Source organism: Mastigoproctus giganteus, chromosome 4, assembly GCF_048544385.1.
Source record: "Mastigoproctus giganteus isolate SK-2022 chromosome 4, ASM4854438v1, whole genome shotgun sequence".
NCBI classification, from domain to species: domain Eukaryota; kingdom Metazoa; phylum Arthropoda; class Arachnida; order Uropygi; family Thelyphonidae; genus Mastigoproctus; species Mastigoproctus giganteus.
The window spans coordinates 84,613,338-84,630,290 of NC_143578.1; the positions used below are offsets into that span (position 1 = coordinate 84,613,338).

Sequence of the window (16,953 nt, forward strand, 5' to 3'; positions counted from 1 at the left end):
TCTCTCACACACACACACACACACACACACACACACACACACACACACACACACACACACACACACAGGGTAACTAAAAAATTTTTTTTGGCTGGTGCAGCATAAGCCTCAGGCTTCCTTGCACAATATGGCTAATAATAATAATAAAATGCATAAATATAGAAAATCTATACCTGACTACACTCGCCGTAAACGTTCGGCTTAATTCGGTTCAATCGGGAATCGCAGCCAGTACAACAGTAACCAAGTGATTCTACGCAGCGTCAAAGAGTTATTTCCTAATTATTATTGTAGCATCGATCGAACGAAGTTCCTTTGGGTTTGACTTCTTATTGAAAAAAATAATATTGGCGCGAGATATTTTATGTTTTATGCCTTTTCTAATTATTACAATTTTTAATTTAATATAATTTATAGCCCATAAAATGAGGCAATTAAAAAAAAAAGAAAAATTGATACCGAATGCCGCATTTTCAATGATAATTGGACATTCAGATATTTTTTTAAAAAATACATTAATAATTTGGTAATTCAAGTAATATAACATTTTTTAGGTTCTGATTTTTTTTATTAAATCGTTCAATCTATTCCGGCCCGCATCATGATGCGAAAATTTCATTCGGCCCGCTGACGAAAAAAGTTGCCCACCCCTGCTTTAAAGGGAAGCTAACATCCCTAGGCATAGAAGATAATTCACTGTGTCACTGTGGGACTGAAGACACATGGATCACATAATGTATGACTGCCATGAATACGATGCGTTCTGGTTAAGATTTGCCACTAAAATCCAAGATAATCCCTGGCATTGTGAGCACCTGATTATAATGGACGAGCAGCACTACACTGCTTCACTGAGTTTAGTGGCAAACTTTAACCAAACCAGTGCATATAACGTTAACACCCAGGATGTCTGCAGAACCTGGCCCACCCTAAGGTATGCAGGTGCAATCCTGCCCTGAATGGAGTTAGCAGCAGATCCCACACCAGATACTGGTGCCAGCAGCAAATCCTATCTTGATTGAAGTTAGCACGTAAGGAAATCCTACTCCAGGAGTGGATCGCTGGAGTTCTCGCACCGATAGCCTGGTGCCGACCAGCAGAAAATCCTACCTTTAATTTGGTTGGCGGCATAGTATAACAAGGTAGAGAGAGAGAGTGAGTGAGAGAGAGAGAGAGAGAGAGAGAGAGAGAGAGAGAGAGAGAGAGAGAGAGAGAGAGAGAGAGAGAGAGAGAGAGAGAGAGTCATTTCCAAAGGCAACAAGCTAATCTGAGAGATGAGCCTCCTAGATATGACTCTCTCTCTACCTTGTATACTATGCTGCCAACCAAATTGAAGGTATGATTTCCTGCTGGCTAGGAGGGTCATTGGCCCTGAGCAAAAAAAAAATGTGTCAGATAACTATGTCCAATACAGATTTGAGAAAGAAAAACTTTTTTATGATTCCTGTACAGACTAGACTTTCATTTCTCAATTAAAAGCTCAAACTGATATAATTTTTTTGTAGTCTGTACATTATGTGTATCTTTCTAATGGGAATATAATGTATTGCATGTTATTTAACTGTAGTCTGTATGACTGACAGGCCAAAATTATTTGTGGAAACTACTGATTTGGCTGTGTTATCCGCCAAATCATTTTCCCTCAACATGGCTAGGAATAAAGCAGAATTGTACATTAAATTGTTATTCACAGAGAGAATGTATCATCTGCAGAATTTCACACAAGACTGAATGCATACATGCTACATTTCTGCAGTGTATATGCTACATTCAGGGAGAATCTCCATGGATAAATAGTGTCAGGAAAGGCAGCAGCAGCAAATCCCACACGATTCCAATTTCGAGCCATCCGTGTAAACTGGCAAGAAGTTGGAATGTTCATCTCCATGTGTTGAATAAGTGGGCAGGTTTGATTTAATCTGGGTTTTAATGGTGCAAAAACAACCACCGTTACAATGCACAAGAACAATGTTAAGAATTCAAAAAAGATTGGCATATTGGTAATGTTTTTAAAAAGATTGCCTCATCAAAGATTTATATATATATATATATATATATATATATATATATATATACACAGTGCTTTTTTTGGGATGGTACACAATGGTACGGGGTTGTTGTTGTTGTGTGTTATTTGGTTTTTAGGAGCATTAGCAACTAAGGCCATATTTGCTCCGGGGATATGCGGTGGTCATTCCCTGACCTTTCCGCATCCTTCGTATTTGGTGGTCACGGGCTCGAACTGCGGTCTAATCAAGAAGCGTTTGCTACGTACTGCTGCTCCTGCCCACCTGGCTATGGAGGCGGCCACGGTACGGGGTAACGGCATCTTTATTCTCTACTATCGCTACTTGTTTCTTCTTTTACAAACTTTAGTGTCTTTTCCACACTACTTTGTTAGTTTTTGTTTCTCCCTCTGCTGGCTTTTTTTGCCTCATCTGTTTAATTGCTCACTTCCACGTCACATGGGTACAGTTCCTGTTTACGAATTCACACCTTTCTCCCCCACACATGGGGCTACTTAAACTGACATATATACACCGCATGTGAACATTCAGCTCTCTCCTTTGGCCACCATTGACTTTCAACGTCTTCCAGTCCATACAGACAGTAAGTTTTCTTGTTTTGCCCCATCTCTTAGATTTCTTTGATTTTATATTTCATTCTTCTTTTTCCACAGGATTCTATTGGCATGAACTTATTTATTTATTATTATTATTTTTTACTTTTATTTTTTAAAGTTTATTCATTCTTTTATTCTTCCTTCTGGTCTCTGTCGGGTTGGCTATGATGTATAAGTATACCTTTTATGTGTACATCATAACTGAAACAGAGTTGTTTGTTTGTTATCTGGTTTTTAGGAGCATTAGCAACTAAGGCCATATTGCTCCGGTATATGCGGTGGTCATTCCCTGACCTTTCCGCATCCTGCGTATTTGGTGGTGACGGGCTCGAACCCCGGTCAATCAAGAAGCGTGTGCTACGCACTGCTGCTCCTTCCCACCTGGCTACGGAGGCGCCTCTGAAACAGAGACCTGGCTTATTGAAGTGGCTCTTATGATTTTTCGCTGCTGACCCCCCCCCCCCCCCCATGAAGTAGTTAAAGTCCTAAGACCCACAGCTTTAACTGTGGGTTAACTGTATTTTATTTCAGGTAATTTGTTTTTTAGCATACAGGTTCTCTCAATTCTTCCATGGTCATTACACCTGATACCTCAACTCCCCCTACCAAATACGCTGATAATTGCCTTTTTGTCTATATATATATATATATATATATATACACACACAAGTGTTATATATATAAGGTGATCAAGTTAGCCCAACCTAGTTGGGCTAACTTGATCACCAGATTCGGAAGCACAATAATACTTATATGTCAAAGCGCCTATAAAAAAAAACAAAAAAAAAACACAAACACATACACTCACATATATATATATACACACACACACTGAGTGATCACTGAATTATGACCACCTATCTAATACTTCATAGGTCCTCCTTTTGCCATCAGTACAGCAGCTATCCGACATGGCATTGATTCAATAAAATGTCAGAAGTGTTTGGGAGGTACGGCCAACCAAGCTGTGTGTAATGCAACTAGCAATGCAAGTATGGAGGTGATTGGTGTATCCAGACACCTGATATGCCTTTCCATAGTATCCCACAAGTGCTCTATGGGATTGATATCAGGGGAGTTTGGAGGCCAATCGATATGCTGGAAGTCAGAACTGTGTTCCTCAAACTATTCCTGCACATCAAGAGCCCTATGGCTTTGTGCATTGTCATCTTGGAAGACACCATCACCATTTGGGAAAAAATGTAACGTAGTAGGGGTGTACACAGTCAGCAAGCAGTTGATGATAGCGGAGACCAGTGATACGTTGTTCCACATGCACCAGGGGTCCAGGTTCCTGCCAGTGAAACATGCCCCACACCATACAACCGCCTCCACCGGCCTGCACTTTTGATACCATGCATGATGGTTCAAGAGCCTCATGTTGCTGATGATGCCAAATCCATATGTGTGGAGTCCACACATAAAACCATCCACAGTGTGGAGTAAATAATGTAACTCATCCGACCAGCACACCTTCCAGTCTTCTAACGTCCAACTGGCATGCTCTTTGCACAGGCAAGTCTTTTATGTCGATGAACCTTGGTTAGGAGAGGATGCCGTAGTGGTTGTCTGCTGGTATAGCCCATACGTGCGAGCGTGCAGCGCATTGTCATGCCAGATATTGTTCCGGGTTGGCCCATGTTGCATTGGGTAGTTAACTCTTCAACAGTGCTGTGCCTGTTCACCTGTATGAGTCGTCAGACCTGACGCTCACCATTAACATCAACTTTTCTCTGACCTTTTCAGTTTTGCCGTTGGGTCATTGTTTGACCATTTTGATGCGAGTTCTGGTACACTAACTACGGCGGCTCTTGAACACCCTACCAGTTCAGCCGTTTGGGAAATCGAGGCACCAGCTCGTTGAGCACCCACAATCTGTCCTTTATCAAAGTCTGATAAATCCTTCATTTTACCCATCATGCTTGGAATTTTACTACCTACTGAACCACTGACACCTTAACTATCTACATATGCACCTAACTGCGCACTCTCGTACCTCATGTGGTCAATGGGTCGCATTCAATTTTCATAGCGGTGGTCGTAATTCAGTGATCACTCAGTGTACATATGGTTACACACACACACACACACACACACACACACACACACACACACACACACACACACACACACACACACACACACACACACACACACACACACACACACACAGGGCTGGAGCAGTGCATAGCACACGCTTCTTGATTAGACCGGGGTTCGAGCCTGTGAAATGTGGAAAGGTCAGGGAATGACCTTTCCACATTTCACAGGCATATCCCACAGCATATCCCCGGAGCAATATGGCCTTAGTTGCTAATGCTGCTAAAAACTAAATAACACGCGCACGCACGCACGCACGCACACACACACACACTATATATATATATATATATACAACTGTTAAGAAGCAAAATAAGAAGAAAAAGGAAAATAACAAAAGTTATCGTATGTCTAATGCTCCAAAAAGTGCAGTGCAGCAGTAAAGGAAGTAAAAGGATATAAATAATGTGTGGAATAAATAAAGTGTCTGTGAAAATGGAAATGAAAAGTACTCACGGTGCCTGAACTAAGAAGTTTAAGGGATAGTCGAAAGTTATGGTGCATACACAGTTATATATAAGTGATTGGCACTGTAAAAATATATAAATGGATGAACCAGCATGTATCAAAGAGAAAAAAAATATTTGGTGGTGTTTTTCTATATATTATTTATTTTATAAAAAAAATTAAATTTCCTGTTTATACTCCAGGATGACCAAATGGTCAGAGGAGTTCACAAGACAGAGAAAATACAAGAAATGGCATCTTATTTAGCAGTAACAGGCTTGAGCCCTGGCATGTGTCATTCAAGGCATGTGTATTTATGCACCCCGAAGCCTGACCAGTTATACTCTAGTTATTTTATTTTATGCAGTAAAAATAATTAAAATACATAAACTGCAAGGTACATAAACTGCTTTTTTTTTTTTTATTTATTAACTACACAAAATATACTTTTGGGCTTCAAAATTAAAAAATAGCTAATGCTATTTAGGACTTCTGGAAATTACAAGAAGTTGGAAGGACTGTATTTGCCTTTCATGCTTTTTTTTTTTTTTTTTTTTTTTTTTGCAAAGCAGCATTTAAGCTGTCTAGATAATGCAGTCTTAGCACAACAACAAAATAAGCTTTGCCACAATGCGTTGCTCTGATAGTGCATTACTTTCAAACAAATATTACTGCAAAAGGTAATTTTGCCATTTATTTAAAACACGAGCCACAGCCTGTTTAGGAACTTACTGGTCCATCACCAGGTAGCAGCTGGTCTTTCTTTCGCTCTCTTTTTTTTTCAATAAATGTCAGATTAACCTTTGGACAACGCTCTTTGAAAGTAGTGAAATACCAGGACAACTTCGTTGTGAAACCAAATTTCATTCTGCCATAACAAATATAACAGTTTAAATAATATAGCCACAAAAAATACTTGAAGGAATTGGGTAAAGGAATTAACAATATGAATGCTTACTTCCCTATTTCATATAATGGAACCAGGTGGTTTGATCATACACAGAAGTCCAGAGGCCTACACCATGTGGATGAGCAATACCAGGATGTTCAAATACATGATGCATTTACTGTCTGTAACTTTTACTTATCCTCAAATAATAATAATGGTTACCGTTTGAAGTACAACACCAACACGACAAAGGAATAATTTATTTATAACCAACATACCACACATACAATTGTCCCTGATTCTGGTGCTGGAAGCAGCCAACGTTAAGCATCAAAGGTATGTTAAAATTAAAGGAATGAAAAGAAGTAATATATACTTGCCTCCATTTTGGGTTGATCTGTGTAAATCTTGACACACCAGATTGAGCAGAATATACATCAATATGGACATGAACATCTATAAAAGTTACATAAACATGAACATATATAAAAACATCTATAAAACATCATGAACATCTATAAAACACCACATAACAATACTGTATAAATCAACAGCATAAGTAAAAATATGGGGGACTAGATCAGATATAACATATCAGAGATGCAAAAAATATGTGCAGCCTAGCACAAACATGATGAGAGAGTAGTTGAGGTGGTGGTGGTGGTGGTAGCATTAATTATCACATCTTTGCCAGTAAAAGAGACATTCAGGGTTATCCAGCAAACTCCAATCCAGATTGCTAGCCACTTCTAGACATGGCTGCTAGAACATTTGTTGAGCCATGGGAGTAGGAAGCAGAAAGAGGAAGCTTATTGCTGGGTGGTGAGGATGCAGAATTTAAATAATGTGAACAGAAAGAACAGAGAGGAGAGGAATGGAAGGAGAGTAATGCTCTTGGTTAACAAGCAAATACAATATAAGGTAGGGCACGCAGTTGAAGTGATCAGTGTAATGTTGAGTCACATAAGCAGTAGGAAAACAAAAATGAGAAGCACATAACAAGCCAAATGAAAAATTAACAACTATAAGAGAAATGAAATGGGCCAGGAAATCAAAATGTCTTATGATGGGGGATTTACCTTTCCAGATAATGACTGGAACTTGTGGGCTGGTTGCTCAACACAGTTGCAGATCCTTACTGGATGTACTGGATGACTGTTTTCTATACCAACATGTTAGAGAGATGAGAGAAAGCAAGATTCTCAATTGAATATCAGCAGTGACTCTTCATGCAATAAGATTCTCCAGATAAAAAAGGAACCACTAGATGACACTGGTAATAATATATTGATGTGGCATTTACTTAAATATACAACCACTGTCAAGATTAAAGGAAGGTATTTTGCATTTATTTAGGTGAATCACAATGATCACAGACTGTTTTATTATGAAAATCCCAAAAACGAGAGGTATTAGAACCTATAGCACTTAGTTGGAGGTTGAGAAGACGAAAGAAGATATTTGTTGACATTGGACTTGAACTTCTGTAGACTGTAATTTTCAGGTAATATGTATGAAGGAAGGTTGTTCCAGAAAATAGCAGTTGAATGAATAAATGAGGAAGATGAAAAGTTGGTTCTGTGAATTTGAAATTGGACAGTAAATGGATGTTAGCTGGTGGTGGCATGTGTTCAGACTGTTTTGAGAGAGAGGGAATTATAGAAGCCAATCCAGAAGAACAGTACCCATGGAAGTATCTGGAGAAAAGGTGTGCAGCAGAAACAGAATGTCTAGGAGACAGAGAGTGGAGAGAGTCTGTTAGAGATGAGTCATTAATTAATCTAACTGCCCTGTTCTGAATGGAATCTAGAAGCCCGAGAAAGGTTTTGGGGACACCACCCAAGATGTGGGCACCACATTCCATGGTAGGGCAGATTTGCAATTTGTACAGAGTGTACAGCTGTTTGGAAGAAAAGTAATGCCGAGGGCAAAAGAGAAAACTAAGTTTTTTAGATGCAGAGGAAGCAATATTTGTAATGTGCTTGTGCCAAGAGAAATTAGAAGTCAGGGTAATCCGAAAAAGAGATATATCATTTTGTCTAGGAATCGGAGTGTCACCAAAGATAAGCATAGGAGCAGAAGAATCCTTTTTGGAAGATATAAGATAGGACTGAATTTTAGAAGAATTGAAATCAACTAAGTTGTCTTTGCCCCACTGGAGAATTACATTTAAGGAATCAGTAGTGGATATTCGAGAAGTTGATGCTGATTGAGCAGATGAGGTTTCTCAACCTGGAAAGTGGAATGCAATATGCAATCATCAGCAAAACTGTGGATAGGATTTCAGGTCAATGGAAGAAGGTCATTAATATACAAGAGGAAAAGAGTGCGGGAAAAACTGAACCTTGGGCGACACCAGCATTAGTGGAGAAGTTAGAAGACAGAGAGCCATCGACTATCACCCTAAGTGAGTGGTCAGAGAGAAAACTGGATATCCAATTACAAAAAACAGTTGGCAACCCATAAGATGGAAGCTTGTTTAGAAGACCTTTATGCCAAACACGATTGAAAGCCTTTCAGATGTCAAGAGCAACTGCTTGTAGTTCACCAAACTTTTCCACTGAATTTGTCCACAAATGGGTAACATAAAACAGTGGATCGACACTGACGGAATCCATACTGGCAATTGTTGATCAGAGGGAAGGTTTCTAGGTAGTTTAAGAGTTGGTGGTTAATTGATTTCTCCATTACTTTAGAAAGAGTGGAAGTAATTGCAATGGGACGATAAATGGATGGGAGAGATTTGTCACCCTCTTTAGGAACTGGCTAGGTATGAGCAAATTTCCAAGCAGAAGGAAAAATACCTTTGGAATAAGAAAGTGAAAAAAGGTGGCAAAAAACAGGAGTAAGTAAGTTCAGGAGTACAGGTTTTGAGAACAAGTGGAGAAGTGCCATCAGGACCTGGAGCTTTCTTAGCATCAAGATTCGTCAAAATCCTTCAGACATCCTTTTGACGAAAGACCACAGGAGGCATTGAATGGAGCGTGTTGGGGATGGTGGGAGGTGTTTTACCAAAATCATTAACACAGGAGTTAGAAGAAAAATGGGATGCTAGCAGGTCAGCTTTATCCTTGGCTGAAGCTGAAGTGACAACAGAACCAACTGGTTTTGACAGAGGTGGGAGCAGAGATGGGCAAAATTTGCGGCCAATAGCTTTGGCAAGAGACCAGAATGCTCGGCTACCATTAAGGCAAAAAAGCAAGTTTTCTACTATTAGAAAACTGTTCAAAATCTAGTTTGGACTGATTAATAAATGCTTTACAATTGTTGAGAGCTTTGGTATAGGCAGAAAATGAAACTGAAGATTTGGAAACAAATCAATTACAATATGCAATGTTCTTCTCTTGAACAGCCTTAGCACATTTATTGGAAAACCAAGGTTTATATAAAGGACAAGAATTTAAAGTGGAGTGTGGAATAAAGGATTCTTCCTGCAAGAATAATTTCACTGACATGATCTGAGCAAACGTTGACATCAGGAGTTTTGAAACAGTAATCCGACCAAGGGAAAGAAGAGAAGAAATCTTGCAGGTCATCCCATTTTGCATTCTTGTAATGCCAAACAACACAAGATTGGGAATAGCATTAGATAGAGGTTCCATTGGAGAAGAGACAATCACCAAGTTGTGATCTGGAGTGCCTAATCGACCACTCACTTCGACAGTGTACTTAAGAAGGGTTGTTTGTGAGAAAAAGATGAAATATGTTGGCTGTGGTTAGGATTGTCTGGTATCCTTGTAGATAAATGAACAATCTGGGCAAGGTCATTAGTAATTGCAAAACTCTGAGCATCTCGACCAGCTGAGTCGGTGTGACAAGAAAACGAAGCCAGCGAGAGTTGCGAACATTAAAATTGCCAAGGAAAATTACCTCGCTGTTAGGAAAGTTGGACTGGAAAAAGTCAAGTTGGACTGGAAAAAGTCAAGTTGCAAAGAGAGGAAGTCAAAAAGCAGTAAAAGAGTCCCAAGTGATTAGTGGAGTTGGGAGAATGGTAGAGACAACAGATGAATTTGACAGAATGAGGTAGAGAGATTTTAAGCCAGAGAAGATCGAAAAGAGGAGATTCCATATTACCAAGTCTCTGATAGAGAAAATCGGAATGGACATATGCACAAATACCACCTTTGAGGAGAAAGGAATCATACAGCGAATAAGTTGGGCAACTGAGATGAGCAGTGGTTTAATCAACAGATAACTGAGATTCTGTCAGAAAAAGTACATTGAGTTTGGCAGACTGCAAGTGGAAATGGAACTGAGACCACATATATTTGCGAAATGAACTAGGTGTTTAGGAGGTTTAGATCTTTTCGCAGATAAGTTTGCTCTTTTAGTTTGACAGTTTATGGTGTATTTAGTAGTAAGAAAAAGTGGAGGGGGTGACGTCGTATGAAATAATGAAATTTTTGGATATGGTGAACACATGGTAAGAATATACGCAGATCCTTAATATAACGTAGCCTCGACAATGCCCCCTGCATACACACTACTTGGACTCCTTCCAGTCACTATCTGGCAGTGTAGAGCCAGCAAGATTATACACTAGCTGATCTGGAAGCCTCCTAGAGAGTTACCAATAGGTTCGGTCCGGTGTACTAACTAGCGGCCGGCCTGCGGACACTGTTTTAGAGCTGTACCCTCGAAATGTAAGGAAGTCTGGATCTCGCCATGGTGTTCATCATACCCTCAAATGACATCAATCATACTGCATGATGGGAGAGATGGGGTAGGGTTGACCGGAACTTTGCTCTGGAGACTAAACATGGGTTCCACCATTTCAAGCCTACAATAAGCAAAGTGGTGGTATTGCACTGGTTGATGAGTCATCTACCACCTAGTACTGCCTGCTAACACAGCAGGCTGGCATTGCTCCATGTGGTGTGGGCACCACACCTCGATCCCTGCTTAAGTTCATTCGCATCTGGGTGCTTGTGCATGGGGGTTATTCCCAGGATTACTAACAGTCCCATCATCGTGAAAGTGCAAGCAGAGGATATGGATGTCACAGACCGTCCGGACTTCACCAAAATTACGTCCACTTGACTTGAATATCACCCAAATATCAGTACCATCAGAGTTTTAGACTCCCAGGTAGCAAGCACGACTTATCTGGCATATCTGAGAGAATGTCTGCAACAGCCTAAAGAACCAAGTCCAAGCTTTTTTCGTCTTTTCATTACTGTAAATTATGAGTAAGATGTAAAGGAGGCAATGAAACATATTGAGAAAATGACTGGACCAATAAATGTCATAATTAATACAGCAAAAATCAACTACCTCCCCAATGGTATACTCCACCTTCTCGAGGTGGGGGACTTGAATGCCCCGATGACACAGAGAGCTAAGTCAGTGGTAGCTAAGCTACTGGTAGAGCCTCCCAAGCTGGATAGGTCAAAGGGTAGGGGCCAGACTAAGTGAGATATCCTGGTCCTCCAGGTTAGGGGTTGCTGCAATGGGCTAGTTTCTCATTCAGCCTAAAAAAATGCACAAATGCTAAACGATCTACAAGTGGAAATGAAAACGGAATGCACATCTATATTCACAATTTACTTTTCGCAGAAGATCAGGTGGTGTAAATACAAGTCTTAGAAAATGCTGTTGTTATTTGGTTTTTTAGGAGCATTAGCAACTAAAGCCATATTGCTCCGGGGATATGTGGTGGTCATTCCCTGACCTTTCCGCATCCTTCGTATTTGGTGGTCATGGGCTCGAACCCCGGTCTAATCAAGAAGCGTGTGCTACGCACTGCTGCTCCTGCCCACCTGGCTACGGAGGCGCCCTTAGAAGATGCAGACTATGCATCATAAATTGTTTGAAGAATATAAATGATGGGGATCTAACAATCAATTTATTAAGACTGAAATGCTATCTTCAGGATCAGGACACATTCTAAATATTGAAGGTTTTAAAATTAAATAAGTCGTTAAATTCAAATATTTGGGATCAATCTTACAAAGTAACGGATGATCCCAAACAGAGACCAATAAGAGAATTGCAGATGGTAGAAAGGCTATTAGCATGCTAAATTCCGTTCTATGGAGCAAAAATATTCTGAATAGAAAAAAAGTTTTTTTCTTTTTTCAATAAAAGACATTGTACAATCGTTTGAAATTACATTTCAAACGATTGTACAATGTCTTTTATTGTAGGGAGTGGACACCTGGACTTTGAATAGGTGAGGGGAAAACAAATTGCTCTTCACAGAAACAGATTTTTGGAGATGCTCAGCAAGAACTTGTAAAAGAGACAGAAAACAGAATGAGGACATAAGAGAGAAAATGGAAGTAAAAATGAATAATATTGCTACTATCAAAGAAAAGTTTAACCTGGTGTGGACATGTAAAATGGATGCAAGAAACCAGATACCCGAAGGCTATCTTGGAATGGATACCTCCAAGAAGAAGGAGAAGAGGAAGACCTAGGAGGACATGGATGGATGGAGTATGGGAGTTCCTGACAGCTCAAGGTTTAACCGACCAAGACAGCTTGAACCACACTTTGTTGCAGGAAAACATTCCTACCAAAAATAACTTGTAGAATGAGGAAACCCATTGTAAATTGAAACACTCCACTTGAAGAAGTAATCAACTATGACAAGTTCTTAATTAAAACTGAAATTTACAGCTGGCAACATCATCAGCTGATAATCAATGTTCGATGAAATGATCAGAATAGCGACAGAGAAGAAAAATGCATGGAATGATTATAAATAATCAGGGGGACACAAAAACTTTCTATTGATGATGGAGATTATTTTCTGTATTCTAGATGAACTGTAAATTACAATTCACTGTGCTGTTGGGCAAGATTGAATCTCTGCAAGCATGAGTTTGTGTGCTAGAGAAAAATTGAACAGGGCTCAACAGAGACCCAAATTTCTGATTCTGTACTGAGCAATTATCTCCCAAATCTGTCTTTATTACAGAATATATTTTCAGTTTCCCTGTCAATTGTAAGGGAAGCCAGATATATGGTTGTTTGGTTGATTTTGTGTTTATTGGCACATAGGCAGCTTAGGCCATAATGCAGCAAGTCAAAAATAAAAACAATACAAAGTACATTTGGTAGACTATAAACAGGCTACCAAGTCAAGAATGTAAATATGATGTACTATGGTGTGTGTGTGTGCGTGTATGTGTGTGTGTGTGTGTGTGTGTGTGTGCACGGACGCATATTAAGAACTCAGGTAAAAATAAAGTTAAATAACAAAATATAGTATAAATTTAAATTTGTGGTTATAAATTAATTAAATGTAGAAAGTTAAGAACATCACACATTGTCTCTGTCATCTAAAATCTAGATAAGTGTAAATGGTTCAACCAGAACACAGACGTTTTGCATTGTTACACCAAGGGCGTTCAATAAAAACGTGATGAATGGTTAAAACAGCTTCACGCTCTTCACACATAGGTGGATCAACCGCTCTCAGCAAAAGGAATGTATCAGATGATTGTAACCTATGTGGAGCTGAGCAAGAACAACTTCCTCTCTTCAGAACCTGCACAGACAGGACTGACATTGCTTGATTACAGAAAACTATATACATTCTGTAATAAAAACAGCTGGAAGAGAACCAGGGTATGTCTAGCACGTTCAAAAATTGGTGATGTGACTAATCAGCTATTGGTTTTTTAAGGGCACTAAAGTGATCCATGTGGGTACTAATGACTTAAAACCTAAACGGCGAAGGTAAAGAAAGCCAACATGAGAACGACGAGAAACGTTGGATAACTTAGCGGAAAATTAGTTTTCTGATACGGCACTCTAGCGCTGCTCGCCCGGTAAACAGACTGTAGGTGTTATCGGACTGGAGCAAAGTTAAGAATGATATATTGATTGACAGGTAGGCGGCACCTCCGTAGACAGGTGGGAAGGAGCAGCAGTGCGTAGCATACGCTTCTTGATTTAGACCGGGGTTCGAGCCCGTCACCACCAAATACAGAGGATGCGGAAAGGTCAGGGAATGACCACCGCATATCCCCAGAGCAATATGGCCTTAGTTGCTAATGCTCCTAAAAACCAAATAACAAACAACAAACAGACAGGTAGGCATGGCAAACGATGTGCAGATTGGTGCACGAACACACCGCACAATAACATCGGGTTAGTATAATTTTAGTAGCACTCAGAAGCACTAATGGTAACTTGCCCTAATGAACGCTTTCCATAATGGTGAAAAAAGCGGGTAACCTAACCTTTTTTCATTAGAATCACAGTGATATTTAGAAATACATTCATAAAAAAATAAATTTTTTATGACTGTATTTTTATTTTCTTGTTCAATAATATGCCCTAAGGATGGAAAAAGGTCAGGTTACCTCCAATTGAATCCCATGGGAACTTGAACCCCTCCTGAAATGGAGGGGGTAACGTGACCTTTTTTCTTTAGAATCATGTGGACTAGCCCATAAATTGTTCATTAACAAAATATTATTTTTTTATTACTGTACTTTTATTTTTAAAGACACTCGTGCGGATACACACATATCATAATGTATGTCAATCAACATCTCAACAGCTATTCACTATATATATATTGTGTTCTTATAGAAGTTTATGCTATTAACTTCCAGCACACCAAAATTTTCCTCCCCTTCCAAAATCAGACAAACTATACCAAGGGAAATTATCATCAAAAACAAAAACCCCAACAACTAAATAATTATGACTAAGACAAAACATACACATTAAGTTTATATTCCATCAGTTTATCTAGTAACATAGGGTAAAAATTCACTTTGAAGGAGGCTGTCAATATGTACATAGCTATCCCCCCCCCACGGACAATCACGGGTCGTTATGCCTTAGAAAAGCTATACCGGCCCTTGTCCAGGGTACTGCAACCCATTTTTATTAACATTTTCATTAACAATTTAATTGCATACATCTTGTAATTTCCATCATTTCTTTTACATTGGTCCTTACAGATATCAGAAGCAAGCCCCCCCTACAAGCACAAATATAAACCCACCCATGAATCCCAAAACACTGCGAGTGTTTTGGGATTCATGGGTGGGTTTATAGGGTGTGATGGGTTTAATTGTTGTAGGCAATATCACGAGATATTGCCTACAGCAATTTTTCCATCACACCATTGTATACAAAAGACGCGACTGTGAACATAATCATACCAACATATAAAACAACCTGAAGGCGGGAACCTGCCCCTTTTCAATCCGACCACCACAGCAAGAATGAAATAAGAACCTTTCTCATTTATTCAGATACATACCCGTTGGGCTTTGTGTCACCTAACCCAGTTTGCTGTTCACACAATATGATTGGAAAAACTAATGATTTAAAAATCTAAAAGTTTAAGAATTCATGTAAATTAAACTAAACTTATTATCCTATTGCATTGACTTGCTATCAATTGAAAACTAACATTATCACTTAAAAACGTACAACTGGCAAAACTGGTATGGGGTTAACAGAAACGGGTAGGTATGAGACATTCCTTTAGTCTGGCTATCGTTCTGCTCAAAGCCCCCGACAAAGTAGCAGATTGATGGCCAAGTGAGGGAATGTATTTGCACTTTACTTTGTATTTAGCATTTTATTGTTTATCAACATTTTAATGTTATTTTCATTATTTAGTATCATATTATTTTATAACACCATTTCACTTATATATTGTTTATAGGCCCCTCAGGCTAAAGTTAGTCTACACTCGCTAACTTAGTAGCCTGAACCATACAAATCCATAACATTTACTTAATAGAATCAACCAATATATATATTGAATCTTTCTTTCTTTTCTTATATTTTATCTTAACCTAACATTTAAGGTTAGGTCACTAAATATAAGGAAACCGTTTATATTATTTCCTAACCTTTTTATTTACCTAATTGTTATTTTATATCGTACTTTATAAATAGTCTTATAGTTTTGTTAAGCTGGTTATTTTTATTTTTAATTTAGATAAAGAGTTTTTGTAGATTACTACTTAAAATAAGTAAAACCGTTATTTCGTTCGAATCTTGCAGCCATTGTTTTTGTATAGAGTAGTAGGGAATTCAAATTTTTAATTGTGGTAACTAGGCAGCTCTAACGTATAATTATATAGCGTAATATGCATCACTGCATTTAGGATTCTATTAGAAAGCGTAGTATTGAAAATTAATTTATTAAATTTATTGATCTTATTAATTTAAAATATCATGCCCCAGACTAGAGCAGCAAAGCAACAGGCACAAAGTGGCAGGAGTGCTGTGACTTGGAGGAGAACTGAGGGGGGGGGGGGGAGCAATTCTCCAAAGCATCACAGCCTAAAAAAATGTGCAACTTGTGAAATGTTTGCCAAACTCTCTGGAACAGAACATGATCTAGCCAAGGAGGATGTCTTTGGGTGTGCCAGGTGCAGAGAGTGTCTAGAAATTAGGCATCAACTCGGCGCTGTACTGGGCATCAATGAGAGCTTGAGGTGTAGGGTAGATTCCCTTGAAGAAATTAATATGAGGGGCCCATCAAGCTCTCAGCTGCCCAACTCAATGCCAGAGCTCACTCCTGGGCATCAGGCAACACAGCGGCAATCCCCAAGGCAGAATGCGCCGGTCCCAAAGGAACTAGTTATTGTTGGTGACTCTATTGTCAGGGAGATGGGGAATATATTGAGTAAAAAGGATAGATGGAACAGGACCAGGGGCAAAAGTTGATGACGTTGTAAAGCATATATCATCTTTTAAGGGCACAAAAGGCGATACTGTTGTACACGTTGGCACCAATGACATTAAGAGTAGGAGATCTGCAGATTTACTTAACAAGTACAGGTCAATGTTGAATGAAAGCCGAGAATTAGGGTTAAATTTGAAAGTATCTGCAATTCTGCCCAGACATGACAGGAGGGAGTACATGACAAGAGCCTTGTCAAGCAATTCGGCCCTCGAGGAAATGTGC

General features: G+C 39.2%; 1 protein-coding gene across 5 annotated transcripts in view; it reads right to left on the bottom strand.

Moving 5' to 3' along the window:
* The window catches only part of Alg12 (Alg12 alpha-1,6-mannosyltransferase), a 295,448-nt gene that overhangs the window by 31,983 nt on the left and 246,512 nt on the right, over positions 1–16,953 (bottom strand). For all 5 annotated transcript variants that reach the window (XM_090371645.1, XM_090371647.1, XM_090371643.1 and 2 more), the window contains one exon: positions 6,440–6,515. In XM_090371645.1, coding sequence (XP_090227771.1) covers positions 6,440–6,515 — 76 coding nt within the window. The remainder of the gene's footprint in view (positions 1–6,439; positions 6,516–16,953) is intronic.